Raw genomic sequence first — 17500 nt, 5'->3', positions numbered from 1 at the left:
CATGTCCTCTTATAGCATCCAGCATTTGTTCTCGAAATGGGATTTAGGATGTCAAGGAGGGTGTGAGTAATGCTATAAGTGGAATATTTTCATAATCCCAGAGACTTAGGAATCAATGAGGCTGTTTACGACGAAGCCACCTGCCTGATATTGGCTCTCGGCAACATTGCACCCAAACAGAAAATATGCAATTAGGCTAGAGCAGCCTAAACCATACAATGATCGCAAAGTCACCGCTTGTTGACACATGGTTTCTTTGTTGTTGATCCCACTGCTTCGTGTCGGATCATATTTGCCAACCTGTTTACTTATTTATGTTTTGTGTCACCTTGTTCATGAATGAAACTCAAATGCCGCTAAGACGCTTTAACATCGGCAGTTACCGACAGCACCTGTTTCTCATAATGCGATGGTTGGTTAACCTCCTCCTCAACTGCGGTTAAGGTATTAGGGCCTGCAGAAAAGAGTCCAATAATTTTAATAAAAGCTTGCAATTATATGAATGTATATATTTAATAAAAAAGCTTGAAGGGATTTGCTCAACGGAAAACTGAGTCATTGTTGGGATTTGGATTAAATGAATCCCTCGTCCATTGAAAGACTAATAATAATATTACAAATAATAAAGGCAAACGGTTTTGATGGGAAACAAACAGAACACTCCGACCACTACTAAACACAAAATAATAGAGCTTCATTCAATTTTTTATTTTTTTATTCAATCCAACACTAATTTAGCTGAAAAACAAATATTGGGCCGGTAAGCTCCAGCTGTTCTCCACTATCACTGCCACTGAATTAATTTACCTCCTCTGAATGAGAAGCAAAACCTTTTATCAACACACACACGACCATGCTGTTGGCTCTCTCTCTCTCTCTCTCGTGCGCACACACGCGCGCGCACGCGCGCACGCGCGCACGCGCGCACGCGCGCACGCACGCACGCACGCACGCACGCACGCACGCACGCACGCACACACACACACACACACACACACACACACACACACACACACACACACACACACAAACACACACACCTCCATCACCTCAACCACCACTCACAAACCCCTTTGGTTCCATTTCAATATCCTGAAATCATAAAAATCCTTCAGCCATGTCCTATCTCTTCTCTAAAGTCAGGTGATGATGGATGTGGCTGGACTTGTGTTGGGATACAACACCATGTTTGTGCTGGCTGTGCATTAAAATAAAAAAATAAAATAAAAATAAAAACTGAGAACAAAACCTGACAAGATCCTCTCACCAATTTCCCCCTGTTTTATTCTTAGCAACAAACGGGAGATTTAAAACACAAACGTCATTATAGACAAGAGGCAGGAGATAAGGTTCCTCGCTCAAGGATGTCTGCAGGTATACAGAGGAGATCGGCCATTATACCCCGGCTTCTTTCAGCTCGGAGTGGAACACTTTAACCGCTGCGCTATCCGCCCCGCCAACATACGTCCAAAGCAACCACACAGACGTCAGCTCTGTTTCCAACGGGTCATTAAGAGGGATTAATGATAGCGTTATGTCAACCCCTCCATTGACTGTGAAAGCGACAGACCCTACGCCACTGATCATTGGCGGGGCGACGTTAACCAGAACTGCATTACATTTACACTGGTCGCCAGGCAGGTTCACGTTCCGCTCGCGGCACTGATGTCATCATCAGCGTGATGCGATGTGTGTAGCGTTCTAGCAGTGTCTCTAGGGTTGTAGTCTGATTAACGGGCTCTAAGAGACACGAGACCATGTCTTTTTGCTCTAGGCAAAATTGAAACTGATATCAGCCTAAGAGAGATTAATTTACAGATCAGTTTACACGTATGGATGTGTGCACTTGTAGTTAAGGCACTTTGGATAAAAGCACTCACCAAATGGCGTATCCTTTGTGAAACGAATAATACTTTTGGGACAACAACGGCTCCTAATAAAGTCGGCTGTGTATTTTGATTTGATTCCGGATGCCTGAGTGCGAAGAAGGTTTTTGCAGACCAACCTGTTTTATAATCCATGCGGTATCGGTTCGGACACTGAAAGTTTCATTAGTTAAGACTTGTGGGGTCTCCGTTGAGAAGGGAATGTGATTCTAGTTAAATCACAGCCGCCCTTTTCAGACTAATCACACACAGTGTTTGCATTGCTGTCATGTCTGCAAAGATTCGGGAAAGTTGCAAACCCTCGCCTATTGTGAGGAAATATTGACCAAACGATAGCTCTATAGCGAGAAGTGCCGCTGCCAGTAGGCCTACGTCTCTTTGACAGCTATACACCGCCAGACAGACCAGTGATTGCATCTTTAGTACCCCACGTCACATCGCTGTAATTCAGAGCGTGAATATCTGTGAAAAAACACTTTCAACCCCCCCTCTCCTCACAAACACTCCCTTGATTGTTTTGATCATTGATAACAGTGTTTGGCTACCACCCATAACATTATTTACAGCTCTTTGGGCAGTCAGCTCATCAGATGGTAGGTAAGCACAAGATTATGTTTCTTGTGGCTATTAAATTAGAATTAAATGACAGAACGTGAGTATAGGTGACTAAACATATCAAGAATAAACTTGAATACATAAACTCGTCCTTAAGCGTGATTAATGCCTGAGTCACATAATTAGTCTTTTCACCGTCAATTGTGGTGAAGACAACAACTCCTATGAACCCACGCCACTTCACAACATCATCAAACAGCATCTATTGTTATTGTTTCGATTGAGAGAACCCTAGCGGAAGAAGGTAAAAAACATAAATTTCTTAAGGTCTTCATGTAGGATGTGTACATGCATAATGTGTTTCAATTGCCAATATATTAACAGGCTTTCTTCGAACTTATCGCTGGAAAAACGTTTTAATTTGTATGTTTTATTTATGATTTTAACTAACACTTGTTTATGATTGTTGTTGTCGCTCCCCAGTGCTCTTAAGGCACAAGCTCAAGCCGGCTAAAACGGGCCCTTAATGATAAGGGATTTCTGAATCTTACACAGGGGGCCTTTACAGAAGACTGACGAGCAAAAGATTGAAGGTTTCAATCACATGCCTGATAATGATAATAAAACCAATCATAGTGATAAATAAAAATAATATAATAATCCGCTAGGCTCTGCACCTGTGAGGCGCAGGGACCCCGAGTTGTGGATGGCCTCGTCCCGGAGCTCCCTCACATGGACGGTAACCTTGGAGACAGCGTCGGGCCAGATGCCGTCGGTGACGCGGACCTCAAACTCGTAGCTGCCTGGCGGGGCATTGTCCTTGATGATCAAGAAGCCTGTGCGCTTGTTCAGCATGAAGTAGCTAGAATGCAGGGGACCAACCATACACACACAAACAAAACTCAGTTAGAACTGTATTTTTGGACAGTAATGACTCACTGAACAGTGAGTCGTTTTGTACAATCAAGTACAAAACGAGACATGGTAGTACAGTGTTGTGTGGTTGGCTGGGACGTTTGACTCGACGGAAAGGTTAGGGGTCGGATCCCCCATATCCTCATTGCAACTACATGCATCTTTTCATCTTGCTTTTGATACCAGCCTGAGCCATTAAAGAAGAATACATGCAAGTGTGATAGACATATTGAACAGGAGAACATGTAGTTTTGATGGGTGGATGTAAACCTGCAGGTAGGATGCTGACATCCTAGTATTCACTATAAAAAGAGAACAATAAGCTTGGCGCGATGAATAATTCAAAAATACGAAGTGTGGGACACATACGATATTTATACAGCAATAGACAATTTGAATCTTTTGCTGAGTTTACTTAACTTCCCATCTTTTCTCAAATGGTTCTCCCAAAGATGCTGAAGTCCTTTTCCCAGAAGCCTTTTTTTGGCCAGAATCTCCATAATTTAGCCATTTTAATTCCAGTTAGCTGTGCCACTTCAGTGAAGCACACGTTGCAAAAATTTATAAAAGCAAGCTACAGTGTGCTGGGCAAACACGTCACTGTTTTTTCGATGAAAATTCAAGATGTGTGGCTTAATGCTATGCACAGTGCCGGATGAAGCTTTATCAAAAAATTGTCTTTGATGCAAGCAGTGCAAGGACATACACCTGATCTGGAAACACAAAAGGATACGTTCCAATAGTGGCTTTGTTACAATTTTGGCTTGCCCTTGCTTACACACTCTCCAGTTGTCTCTTGATCTCGGTACGAAGCTAGAGAAGCGGCCCGAAAAGACTGCTAAAGTGTTACAGGACCAAGGTAACATCAGTGTATCCTACATAGGAAGTGCTTTGAAGAAAGAAATGTGTCACAACTTCATTAGAGATCCAGCCATCATGCTCGTCTGAAGTTTGTGATTTGGCCGGATCATCGATATTGAACGTCACCTTTAATTACACAAGAGCAGCTCAGCTGTCACATGTCCACACTGTGCCCTGTCTCCTTTAAAAACACTAACTGATACCGCTCATCTCCACAAGGGCATAGCGAACAAGCAAAGGGACATGCATGCCCTGAAGTAGGTAAGGCCCCAGAGGAAATAAAACCTAACCACTTCCTCCTCCTAACTTTTGATACAAATGAGTGAATGTCAATGGAGACATCGTTAGTGCATGTATGGTGCAGTACTGTAAAGACTGACAAGCTGCCCCTTAATGAGACTCCCCAGCTCCAGTCTGCCTCACATGCTGAACTTTAAGAAGAGAGGAAAAAGGAGAGTAAGTGCAAGGCCAAGAAAGTTTGTGATTTAACAAGTTCACTTTAGTTTGCATTGATGTTCCCTTGATTCTTATATCGCAGCGGCATCTGAGAATGTATGGGTTTGTGTGTGTGTTGGTGTGTGAGTGTGTGTGTGTGTCCCAGGCATGTGCACGCACACACACACACACACACACACACACCCACACACAGATTCAGAAAGGGTCGTTGGCATACAATGTTCGATGCTTCTGCTTCCGGAAAGCGATCGCAAGAAGATAAGAGACACAGCTTGTCAAGAATCTACTCTCAGTTTCAGCCTAAGACCTGAGGCCTCAGGTGTGATACATCAAGGACACACACACACACACACACACACACACACACACACACACACACACACACACACACACACACACACACACACACACACACACACACACACATATACACACTTAGAAACACACACACAGAAATGTGTCGGCCTCAGAGGGAGCAGGGAGAATGAAAACAAGTGAGGGAACAGCAGGAGACATAAAATGAGGATAACTAACACCATGGTTACAGAGACTGAGAGGAGGAGGAGAGAGGGAGGAGGAGGACGGGCATGTAAAGACGCAACAGAGGAAAACTCTGAAAGAAACAGAAGGAAGCAAAGATGAATCAACAAGAGCCGTAGGAAAGGGGGGACATTTTGAAAAGAAGTAGAGATAAGGAGAGATAGAAAGTCCCAGAGACATGAAAATGGCAAAAGGGATGAAAAAGAATGCTGTAAAAAAGTGTATGAATAAAAGAGGAGGTTTAAAAAAAAAGAAAGAAAGCATAATAACAATATATATATATATATATTTAGCATTGCTTGTCCTAATACTAGTCTTTTCTCTGACATTGCTTGTGTAAGAATTACAATTAGGGCATTTAGCAGATGCTTTTATCCAAAGCGACTCACATCGGTTAAAACACACATATGACACACCGACGGCAGAGACAACCATGCAAGGCTACAGCCAGCTCTACAGGAGCACTTAGGGTTAAGTGTCTTGCTCAGGGACACATCAACACTCAGCTAGGAGGAGCTGGGGATTGAACTAGCAACCTTTCGGTTACAAGACAACTGCTCTTCCTCCTGAGCTAAGCCAATCCAAAAATTTTTTGCTCAGATATATATACAAATATTTGTACTCAAATATCTACATAAATGTCTAAACAGTATGAATGAAAGTGTAGCAAACAACACAAGCAATGTCAAAGAAAAGACTAGCACTAGGTCAAGCAATTTGTTCACACACAAAATGAACAAATGAAAATCAACGAAGCACAAAGCACCCAAAAACGGTTGTACAAATGATTATAAACGATCCCATCCGAAAGGCCGCGTGTTGTATCAAAGACTTTAATAAAAAAGAGCAAATCTCTAACTACAACAGGGGGATCTGTGAGGACGATCGGGTAAGTTTACAGAACAATCGGTAATCGGATCGCCGGCAGAGAGGAAGGATGTTTGAGCAGCAGAGATCAGGTGAGCTACCTTGGCATGTGTCCTTCAACAACATAGGTCTTGTTGTCCCAGTCATCGGGATCAGGAGAGTAGACTTTGCCCAGCACAGTGGTAGGCAAGCGACCTGCAGGCATAGCAAGCACAGGTCATCAGGGTGATCGACACCCTTTTATTCATATGTGAACGCCAGAGAGAAGCTGTCTGAGAGTCCTCAGACAGCTGTGTAAGAGTGTTTCAATTTGAGTAAGGGAAAATGAATACATTATATTACAATTATTGTATTATATGATAAATCAATTAAAGTAATTCACATTATATGAACCTCAATGTTATTATGTTATTGCGTTACATTTCTCATTAATTAAAATATTAATTTATTGAATTATCCAATTAGGAACCATCAGCGGTAAGAAGCTTTGGTAATGAGGCAGTTCTTCCTTATCTTCCTGCGGAAAAGACATCCTATTGTAGGCTTTTCTGTATACACTGGCAGAGCAAGACATTAACACTGCCAGGATTAGGGGGTTGGGTTTCCACTCTGGCCACCCATGCTGTGATTGTATGCAATTAAGCTGCTTTTGATAATAGAATATGTATGTATTTATATTTATATTAAATCATTTAATAGGACAGTATCTATGAATAGATTCAGTCCTGGATGGAGTCCTGGCCCTTTAGGTGGTCTGCCATCATATATGTTTACCAGTCAATGTGAAACTGTGTAATAATCACTGTTAATCATGTAGTAATCTTCACGGAATCTCTCCCGAGACAACATGTGTGTGATTATACCGAAAACACAGCCTCAAACATAAACCCACAAGAGAAATATTGTCATCTTCACTATGGAGATAAAGTTAAGAGGACTTTATACACAACGAATAAATGAACAAAGATATTTAAAACTGTATGACGCTATTATATAATTTATACAATAGTGGACATATTAGATGGAGCCAATTGGGTTTCTTGTGAATCAAAAGTCAAAACATCCACTTGTTAAGACACTGCCGTGTGTCACAGAGGAGCAGGAGGAAGAGGAGGGGGAGTAGGAGAGGGGAGGATGAAGGACAGTAATTATCAGAAGGAGGGATACATTTAGTCTAGGGAGGTACTGGGAGTGCATTTAATAATGTTTTTTTTTTTTTGAATAGCCGATGATTAAGGCGAGATACCGCAGAGATCACAATGACTCACTCTCCCCAGCCAGGAGACACATAGCGGCTGTTTATGGGTTCTGAACGCCGAGAGGCAAACGGCGCCTCGCAGAGGGGTAACCTTGAAGGCCTGGAAGCATAGCATGTCATTTTATAATTGTTTTGCGCCGTACATGTCTTATGTGTCCCACCCCCCATTCACAGACGCACGCTCACACACACACACAGAGACACATACGCACACACACTCATACACACACACATACACTCAAATACACACGCATTCACCGACGCATACACATAAATACTAAGTCATACACGTGCACACAAACACATACTTAGACACATAAACACACACGCAAAGTTGTTTGTATGTATTTGTACCCTGTTTAAAGGAGCATTTCACCGGTGGAGGCATGAATATGTATTGAAATTGGGTCCTATATGTAGTTGAATAATAAAATAAAATTCTAATTTGGTGCCGTCTTGACCGAGAAAAGGCAGAAAGTGACTTTTTGGCGCTTGTGGATTGAAGACAACAACTCCCACCATGCACAGCTTCGCTGGCGGCCACTCCCGCTGATCATCTCCGCCTATCGGACACCTCCTTGTTCCATCTACTAATGGAACAAATCAGCGTGGAGCTTGACCCGACGTCACTGGCTGAGAGTAGTGACGCTTGCACAGAAGCATACGGCCGACATCTTTCTTTATTCTGGGTGGAAATAGTAACATAGTTACGCCATTAAATGCGTTTATGTAAAAAATTTTAGCGAGAAATGTGCATTATACTTTCATCATGTTCGCTCGTTGAATGTGAAGGATGTTTGGTTTGATAGTTATGACGAAGAGGGAACGCTCCATTCACTTGCATGGACAGCGTCTCTGGTTGCTAAGCAACCTCAACGTCTTGGCGGACTATCTGCTGATCAACACTACGAATGCTGGAAACACACCAGACACACCATGTGAAGTTATTTAACCCGATTATTGTTATTTATATCCGAGATTATTTAATCTAACCCGATCTAAACTCTATCATGCACCCAAACACGGCGGCGTTTGGGTTTCCTACCTCGGACTCCTAAATCCAGCGCAGCCACAGGCGCGTTGGCGCGTTGAACCATTTTTGTGACACACAATGATCAAGCGTCAAGTTAGGCACGTTACACGCGTTTGGTGTGGCCGTAGCATTATGCGGTTTCACCCAAAAAATCGGCTTCGTGTGGACGGGGCCAAGAAGGCGAACATCACGTCACCAAGTCACCAAGACAGCGCCAGGCGACTTACGCCACTATCTGCCAATGGATCGTGGATGCCTGGGCTGATATAACAGTCACAACTGTGGTCCAAGCTTTCACGAAGGCAGGAATAATCACTGAACTGCCAGGCAACAGCAGCGACACTGACTCGGATAATGACGAGAGGGATCCGGGCATGTTGGATGCCGTACTCGCCCAACTGTTCGGACACACAAGAATTCGAGGGATTCGTAGACGGGGAATGAACTGAAAAGTGAGCTTATTGTTAAGAGATATTGATATTGATCAGATATTGATGAGATAATGTTAATATGCACATTAACGTTTGAACATCGTTACCATGGGAGTGACCGGAGTTGTCAGAACGCTTAATAAAGTTTGACTTTATCTGACTGTTTTGTTGACATTCCCTTTAGCACAGCTCGGTCTAGTCGATGCATAACGCAACCCCAGTCAAACGTTTGACTGCAGTATCTTCTATTCTATGCGCCTTATAATCCGGTGCGCCCTATATATGAAAACAGTTCTAAAATAGGCCATTCATTAAAGGTGCGCCTTATAATCCGGTGTGCCTTATAATGCGGAAAATACGGTAGTCCTCGTTTGTATTTCTTTCGAAATGGTGAACTTTTGCATGGAGCCATCTTCTATGTCAGATCCAGTACCCTCCGCCAATGTACTTCAGTTTTATCAACAGCCTCTGTTATCTTAGCTTCAGACGCTGTGGATGTTAGTTTCTGCTGGTGAAGTCCCACCCACTGGCACTGCTCTAATAGGTCTGTAGCGTCAGTGGGTCCCACCCCCTAGAGGGGGGTGGGACTAGTGGTTGTAGTCTTACGAGAATCATCCCCTCTTACACTTCCTATTTTCTTGTACGCAAAAATCGTCATATTGCGTCATTGAAAACGTGAAGTGTTGGAGATCGATACGGATCTCTCCAGTCTCTCCAGAAAATAAGGGAATGATGCTAGACCATTCAAAATATGCGGGGGGTTCTAAAAATACAAAGCTTATGTGAAATGGGTGAAGTTGCCCTTTAAGCCTAGCTTAAAAATGACTTGCCTTTCTAACAAATTGCCAGCATTCGTACATTCCGAATAGTGGAGTTGCCATAGCTTTTAGTGAGAAAGTCCTAGTTCATTTCTTTCGTATATTGAGTTTCCCACACAGAAACATCATCTCTGAATCATTTCTTCCTTGAATGGGAGCATGGAATTTATAATTTAAATGTCTTAATTCCCCTCAAGACTTTTTTTGTGGAGTTGAAATGGAAGCTAAAGTTTCCTTTTCAACGTGTTTTCACATCAATTATTTGTGCAGCAGACATCCAAATGTTATCATTAATTAAATAACTGAAGACAAATAATGATGCTTTGATGCTTGAAGGTAAACAAATCGCTTAACAACTTCCAATGTATTTGACCCCTTTTCCAGTCGCAGAGGGAAGTTATCCTCATAGTTATACTACAAGTTTCCGACACTATCTGGGACGCCGCAGTCAACCGCTGCCCAGAGAGAGCTCTACCCATACACAAACACAACGCCTGCGTGTCCCTTGGTCCTGACGTCGATGAGTATACAATCAGGCACAGGTACACAAACAGACGTCCAGAAAAGGCCGCTATCTGTGATCGGAAAAAGAGCGCAACGGTGACTTTGTGCGAACGTAGATATCCGGGCACATTGCGACAACGAGGCATAGATTGCTACGTCCACGATCATATGAGTAACATATTATTATTTTAGAAAGCCCTGGTATTATTTTAGAAATTATTTTGGTTAAATCGCTCACGTGAGACAATTGCTCAAATAAGACGTATAACTTATTATTATTTTAGGAAGAAAACGTGTTTGGGTTAATTTGCTCTCACTTGCTCTGATCCTGTGGCACTCTGCTCCCTGTATTACGGTTTCTTGGCGGTCATGACAAGGCTTAAGCCGTTGCTCCCTATAGAATTGGAGCATTTTCATGTTATTGCACGTTAAATCATGTTTTTTTTAAACAGAGCTTAAAGTAAAGAACATTGATTCATTTGAAAAGGTGTGTCAGTTGGTTAAGAGAGCTTCTGCCGGATATTTTAAGCCGTTGTTGTGTGGAATATGAGTTGCTGTCTCGCAGTGAGTATCTAGCAATCTTTCATTCACGCTAAATTTAATTCCATATCTCATTGTTGACTCGCTGAAAAACAAAGCCAATAATACTATTTGATAACTGGATGTACATTTATGTGCCGGGCCACCCTATTGGACAGCTGACGACAGCAAACACGACCTCTGACCTCTGTGACTGTTGATCATGATCTTCTTCTCTCCGGGCAGGTGGGCGTGGTCGTTCTGGTCGCCGATGGTTACCGTCAGCATGCTGGTGACCGTCTTGGCCGGCACGCCGCTGTCGCTCATGACGACGGGGATGAGGAACTCCTTCTGGCGCTCGCGGTCGAACGTCCTCAGGGCCGTGAGCGAGGCCGTGCCGTTAAGGTTGTCCTGCAGGTAGAAGTCGTTGCTATGGCGATAGTCGGGCGGGACGGAGAAGTGGAAGGGCGGCCCGTTCTGGGAGGAGTCGCGGTCCACCACGTGAATGAGGGTGGAGGTTTGGTTCATCTTCACCAGCTGACGGAGGGAGGGGGAAGCCATGCGCATCAGAGGCATTGTGTCACTGTCTTGTAAGGTGGAATTCAATTACATTTCATCCATCGTTATCAAATCTCATAAAGAAATATCTTTCAGAGAGAGCAAGTCCTATATTCACAATTGCATTTATAGGATCCTTCTTTCTTTAATGACATTGACAGCATCCAAATTGCCATATTTCCTGATAATCCATTACGGCTGAACGATTCATCAAATTCAAACAGACATCGTGATGTAATAGAACGCGACTCGCAAGCGCAAAGATTGCGATTTTCTTTTTCTTTTTTGGAGGGGATTTGTTGCTCTTTCTGCCTGGGGATCAGTAATATTTGCATTTATTTTTCTTTAGATTAGATTAATCTAAAGATTAGATTAGATTAAATAAGGATGGTATAATAACAATTCATGCATCAATTCATCTCAAAACGTAGGCCTGGCCTAAAGGAAAGAGCAGTTTAAATGTTGACTGCTTCCAATGTTGCGTCGGTCAATACTTTACAAAGACCTAATGCTTGTATAGTTAATAATACAGAATATAAAAATCTCATACTAAATCGCATTCGCAATATTTGTCGATATAATCGCAATTCGATTATATCTCCAAATCGTTCAGCCCTATAATCCATCCATCCATCCATTAAATCCATGCATGACTCAGTCCTGCCTACCTGAGGGCCGAAGACATTCTCATAAATGACGGGAGTGTACACGGCCTCAAACTCTGGCCCGTTGTCGTTCACGTCCAACAGCGACAGCTGCACCGTGGCGCTACCCGTCAGAGGAGGGATTCCGTGGTCCGTCGCTATGACGATCAAGTGATGCTGAGTTGAGGCCTCGCGGTCCAGCGGCCGGGCCACGGTGACCACGCCCGCTTGGTCGATGGCGAACATGCCGTCCGGGTCGGACTCGTCCAAGAGGCTGTAGGTCAGGTCCCTGTTCTGGCCCGAGTCCGAATCGCTAGCCGCCAGCCGGGCAACGCTGGTTCCCATGGCGATATCCTCGGACAGCGGGCCCAGGGAGATGAAGTGTGGGATGAAGACGGGGGGGTGGTCGTTATAGTCCTCCACCTCCACCACGCAGTGCAGGAGACTGGAGAAGTCCAGGTCTTCCACCTGTAACATTGAATTATCTTAATCCCTCGCATGATGGAGACACTCGTTATTTTATATTTATTTAATTCACTCAGAAAAACACAAACCAAGCATTTTGAAAGCATTGACTAAGCATTGTATTTCTGTTGTTTGTGATAACTGGGAATTTAATTTTTTTATTGTTAAATCTGTTAAAGGAATATGATATATTCCACATCGCTGGCTCCCTGTCGAGCCTCCTATGCAGCATATTAACATATTTATTAGGTTTTTTATTCCATAGAATAAATTCAATCATTCAACCCTAAAGCAACACATTCCTGATAATACAAATAAAACAACATAGTTCAGCAGATTGTTCAGCATTGTTAGGATAACCTTCTCCGTGGAGGTTGTTTTTCTCCCTTTGAGTCTTTTTCCTTTTATTTGTTGAGTGTTGGATGTATTTTCTGCGCTCAGGGCAGTGTGTTTGCACGAGGAGGAGCACCTTCAAGGTGAGGTTGAATCTCTGCTCGTTGGGTCGCTCGTAGTCCAGCCGCTTCTTCATGCGCAGGCTCCCTCGCTGCTCCTGCCGATGGCTGACCATGTAGAACTTCTGCTCGGGGTCGCCGGCCACCACGCTGAAGGTCAGCTGGGCGTTCTCCCCCGCGTCGCGGTCCACCGCAGAGAGGTCCAGGACCTGGAGAGCAGACACACACGGAGACCGACACAGCCTGTCTTAACTTCTCGCTTCCCTCGTACCACGCTTTACTCGTTTTTTTATGCTGCCTGTTTACAACTTACAACTTTATTACAACTGTACTGTATTTGTTGGAGACATGTCGGCATTTTATATGTACAGTGCTTCATCAAATATTCTATTCTGTGTTTGTTCATTGTACTGTATGATGTCTGAGCATATTTCCTTCCTTCCAACATGACGAGGGTGTAACCACGGTAACACATCAGGAACGGGGGTAGTGAGCTCTCATACCTCTGCGTTGATGTCCGCCTTCTCCGAGACCCTGGCCAGACAGGCGTGCTCTGTGAAGATGGGCGCGTGGTCGTTGATGTCCCGGACCCTGATGGTGGCCGTCCCGGTGCTCGTCATGCCCCCTCCGTCCCGCGCCTCCACCACCAGCAGGTACGAGTCCATCTGCTCCCGGTCCAGCCCCGCCATCGCCACGGTGATGGTCCCCGTGGTGCCGTTGATGGAGAACATGTCCATGTGGGCCGAGACTCCGCCTCCGCCCGCGTCCTCGCCGAAGGCGCCGTCGGTGGCGTCCACGCAGCCGACGATGCGGTACGACAGCACGGCGTTGTGGCCCACGGCCGAGTCGTCCTGGTCCGTGGCCGTCATCTCCATCACCAAGGTGCCCGCCGGCGAGTTCTCGGCCACGTCGCCGTGGCAGCTGGGCGTGCACGTGAAGACGGGCGCGTTGTCGTTGATGTCCCACACGTTGATGATGACGTCGGTGAAGCCCGTCAGCCCCTCGCCGCCCTCGTCCGTCGCCATGACCACGAAGCGCCACACGGTGCGCTCCTCGCGGTCCAGCGTGCGCTGGGCGTAGATCTTTCCCGTGCCCTTGTCGATGATGAACTCGCTGTCTGCGCCCTGGCCGTGCAGAGAGTAGCGCAGCGCTTCCTGGTTGGCGTCTTTATCCGGGTCGGACGCCGTTACCTGGATGCGCCGCGGCGGCGAGCGGGGAGACGGAGACAGAGACAGAGAGGGGGAGAGATTTTGATTGAGTTTTCGTCTAAACAAATGTAATTTTAGAAGGGCTGTTGCTTGAACGGTGTATCAACCACGCAATGCTCGTCACGCCTGCACTGCGAACCGTCTCTTTCAACCGACCAGCCGCTCAAGCTGCTGGATAATCCCACTTACCCTCCCCCCCCCCCCCCCTTCCCCCCTGCCTCACGCTGATACCCGGTAACACATCTGCACTGATCTCACACAGGGAACATGTTGCTTTTTAGCAAGCTAATTTTGCTGCCAACATTGGTGCCAAAATAGAGCCTTTTTGCACCTCTTCATGTTTGGAGATGAAGAGGTTGACAGTATTGGTACATTTGCTTCAAATTAACTGAAAGTTATTTTTTTCGCTTTTAAACTGTCACAGCTCAGCAGGGAAACAGGCCATGATGTCAGCGTTGGTAATGGAGATAGGACAGGCGCCAAAGAGACAGCGAAACATGGCCGGCAAATAAAAAAATGATGGAACACATATTATTAAATTGAAAACATAGTTGTGTGCTCCAATATATTCATTTTGTGTGATGGATATCACCGGTTCTGTAATCATATCTGTCACTGTTAACGGCACCTTTCAACATCTCTGCAGCATCAACGGTTCTCATTACCCATTGTTTCTTGCCGGAGCAGGTGAGGCAATGTGTCTTTGTCAATTAAAGTGGGATAATATCAAGCCACTGTGTGGATCGCATGTTGGAGAAATAAAACTAAAAGAAAATACTCTAAGCTGTGATATAAAGGGGAAATGAATAACAAGAACGCCTAATTTGATAGCAGATCTTGGCAGCTCTGGCACTTTTCATCAGAATGGGAAAGGGTTAGACTGTTAACTTAAACTTCTACAAACTTTTTAACAAGAATGGTATAGCAGCGAGTTGGGAAGGAACCCAAAGAGAAACACCATAACATATTGGAAGCATAGATTCATCCCTTTTTTTCCTTACCCTTTGAGGAGTTGGAAAGAAAACAAAACAATCTTGCACACACCGGGCCTAGCAACGAAGGATCCCTATTGGTCGGATCAGCTCAGAACGGCCTTTTCAAAGAGATGATTATTGGAGATTGCTATAGTAAGTGTAACATTACTATAAATCTGCGGGAGCCCAACAGAACCAGCTGCAACCCGTTGCTAAGCACAGCGTTGCTGGGAGATCTCTCCATGGAGGACAAAGCTGTTCCACAGGACTTCATCACTTTAATATCAGGGGGGTTGAACTGCTATCAATTTTTCATCAGGATGAGAATCCATCTCATCAGGCTACACCTGAACCTTGCTTGCGATGGCAAAATTGGAAGTATATCTCTGGGTTCAACTCATGTGTCTTGCTTTGGTTCTGGGCTGCTGATGGTTGATGGTTTCTGACTATTTATAACCACTGGTTGGAGCAGTACTGTATGGATTATCATCAGGCTGCTTTAAATCCAAGAGCCTATATTAACATACTAATTTTTAAGTGTGTATATAACCAAGACTTTGGTAATTGGTAGAAAATAATCAGGATTGCATGTGGGCTGTGTGTTTTTGCCGTACCCAATATGCATATGTGGTGTTTATTATTCTGGTGCATGTCTGTAGCATTATATACTACAGACAAATGCTGTAGGTAGCAAAGAGCATATTCAGCCATACTTAACACCTCATACATACTAATTGCGTAGGAAGTTGACGATGCATAGTTTTATACAACTAAACATTGGTGTGTACCCCAGAGTGACACAAAGTATGTCCACCTAAATCAGGTTTCACCACATGCATTTCAAAATTGTTTGGGTGCACACGTTGTATTTTCATCAACATATAACCCTTACCCTTACCCTTTATCTGTGTGTGTGTGTGTGTGTGTGTGTGTGTGTGTGTGTGTGTGTGTGTGTGTGTGTGTGTGTGTGTGTGTGTGTGTGTGTGTGTGTGTGTGTGTGTGTGTGTGTGTGTGTGTGTGCCTAACCATAACCCTTACACACCCTCACCCACTCTGACCCCAACTCCTAACCCTTACCCTAGAAACCCCTCCAACCCTCCTGCAAGGCATTGGCCGTCGAGTTCCTGTGATGTGCTACGCCGCCCCACAACCAGTACGTCAGTGCAGGCAGTGGGGGGGCCAGGCGGGGGGGGCATACCTGCAGCACGAAGACGGGCGAGCCGTCCAGCTCCTCGGTGACGCTGCCGTAGTACTCGTTGACGGTGAACACGGGCGCCTCGTCGTTCTTGTTGACCACGCTCACCTCCACCGTGGTGGAGTCCTCCCACTTGCCGTCCGACGCCACCACGTGCAGCTGGTACCTGCGCAGCGCCCACGGGGGGCGCCGATGGCGTTGTTAGAGCGTTTCACACGCAGCGGTGTTCAACGTAAATACGCATCACAAATGTGTTTTTTGTATTTCATTCATATAGATTGGAATCATTTTGGACCTGCCTCATTCCGTTAGCCTCATAGATTATTCATATTTTGGCCAAATTGTGATATCTAACGTAAGTCTACTTTCCTAATGCTGCTGATTCACTGTGCCTCATTGGCTGTATCATGAGCCAATCAGGGCTTTTTACATTCCATAATGCCTATCTGCCTAAGTCAGCTATTAGACTTAAGCATTTTTGACGCTAAATACAAGATGAACCTTAAAGGATGACTAGCAATTATGCTACGAGACTAACTATTTAGGCGTATGATCTAAATAAATATTCAAATATATAACTACCCCACCCATCCCCTGCACACACACACACACAAACCTTTTGGTCTGCTCGTAGTCCAGGGTCTGGGTGATGAAGATGGTTCCCACCTCTGGTTCCACGTCAAATACACCTCCGGTGTTCCCCGAGGTGATCTGGTAGCGGAGCTTGGCGTTTGCCCCTGCGGACCAGAGACATATGGGCTTCAGTACTGGACCTGCTGCCGACTCAGCACTTCATCAATTTGCATCAAGACTTGCACGCCACCACTTTTTAATGAGCTTTAAGTAAGTAAAGTGTTTTTTTGGTGACACTGCCAACTCGCACCATTGATTAGCTCTGACTCAGACGTGTTTGGTTGTCGAACGAGGCGGCAGCGATTTCCAGTGTGAAATGTACCTTAACCGGTCGCTGTTTATATAGCGCAGGGACATGCCTTCAAGCGTGCTGAATGTCTCTTGGTATTTGTTTTAATAAGGTGAAGAAATTAAAGAATGTGTAAACATGTGTTTACGAATATGTGATGGAAAAGTGGAAAGTAGAATCCCCTATTTATGAAATTATTAAACTCAACACAGAATAATAACACTCTGTATCTTCACCGAAAATGCGAGTGACCAAAGCACTTAAACTAAATAAGAACATAAACAAAACAAAAGAAGTGAATTCAAAATGGAAAAGCGCAATCAATACATACTGTGTGTAAAGACTTCAACCGGGCATCACACCGTAGCATTGCGTTCCAGCACTTCTTTATTCAGTTGTTCTACCTTACTGAACGCGTCAACAAATGACTTTTCACATT

General features: G+C 44.6%; 1 protein-coding gene across 1 annotated transcript in view; it reads right to left on the bottom strand.

Annotated features, from left to right (window-relative positions):
* The window catches only part of si:ch211-186j3.6 (neural-cadherin), a 234689-nt gene that overhangs the window by 76520 nt on the left and 140669 nt on the right, over positions 1-17500 (bottom strand). Inside the window, exons 17-24 of the mRNA XM_030376396.1 lie at positions 16756-16876; positions 16143-16305; positions 13266-13952; positions 12780-12971; positions 11870-12313; positions 10850-11180; positions 6182-6275; positions 3119-3303 (exon numbers count right to left, since the gene is read on the bottom strand). Coding sequence (XP_030232256.1) covers positions 3119-3303; positions 6182-6275; positions 10850-11180; positions 11870-12313; positions 12780-12971; positions 13266-13952; positions 16143-16305; positions 16756-16876 — 2217 coding nt within the window. The remainder of the gene's footprint in view (positions 1-3118; positions 3304-6181; positions 6276-10849; positions 11181-11869; positions 12314-12779; positions 12972-13265; positions 13953-16142; positions 16306-16755; positions 16877-17500) is intronic.

The sequence above is a fragment of the Gadus morhua genome, chromosome 14 (assembly GCF_902167405.1).
Source record: "Gadus morhua chromosome 14, gadMor3.0, whole genome shotgun sequence".
NCBI lineage: Eukaryota > Metazoa > Chordata > Actinopteri > Gadiformes > Gadidae > Gadus > Gadus morhua.
This window is presented reverse-complemented; position numbering and strand designations above follow the sequence as displayed.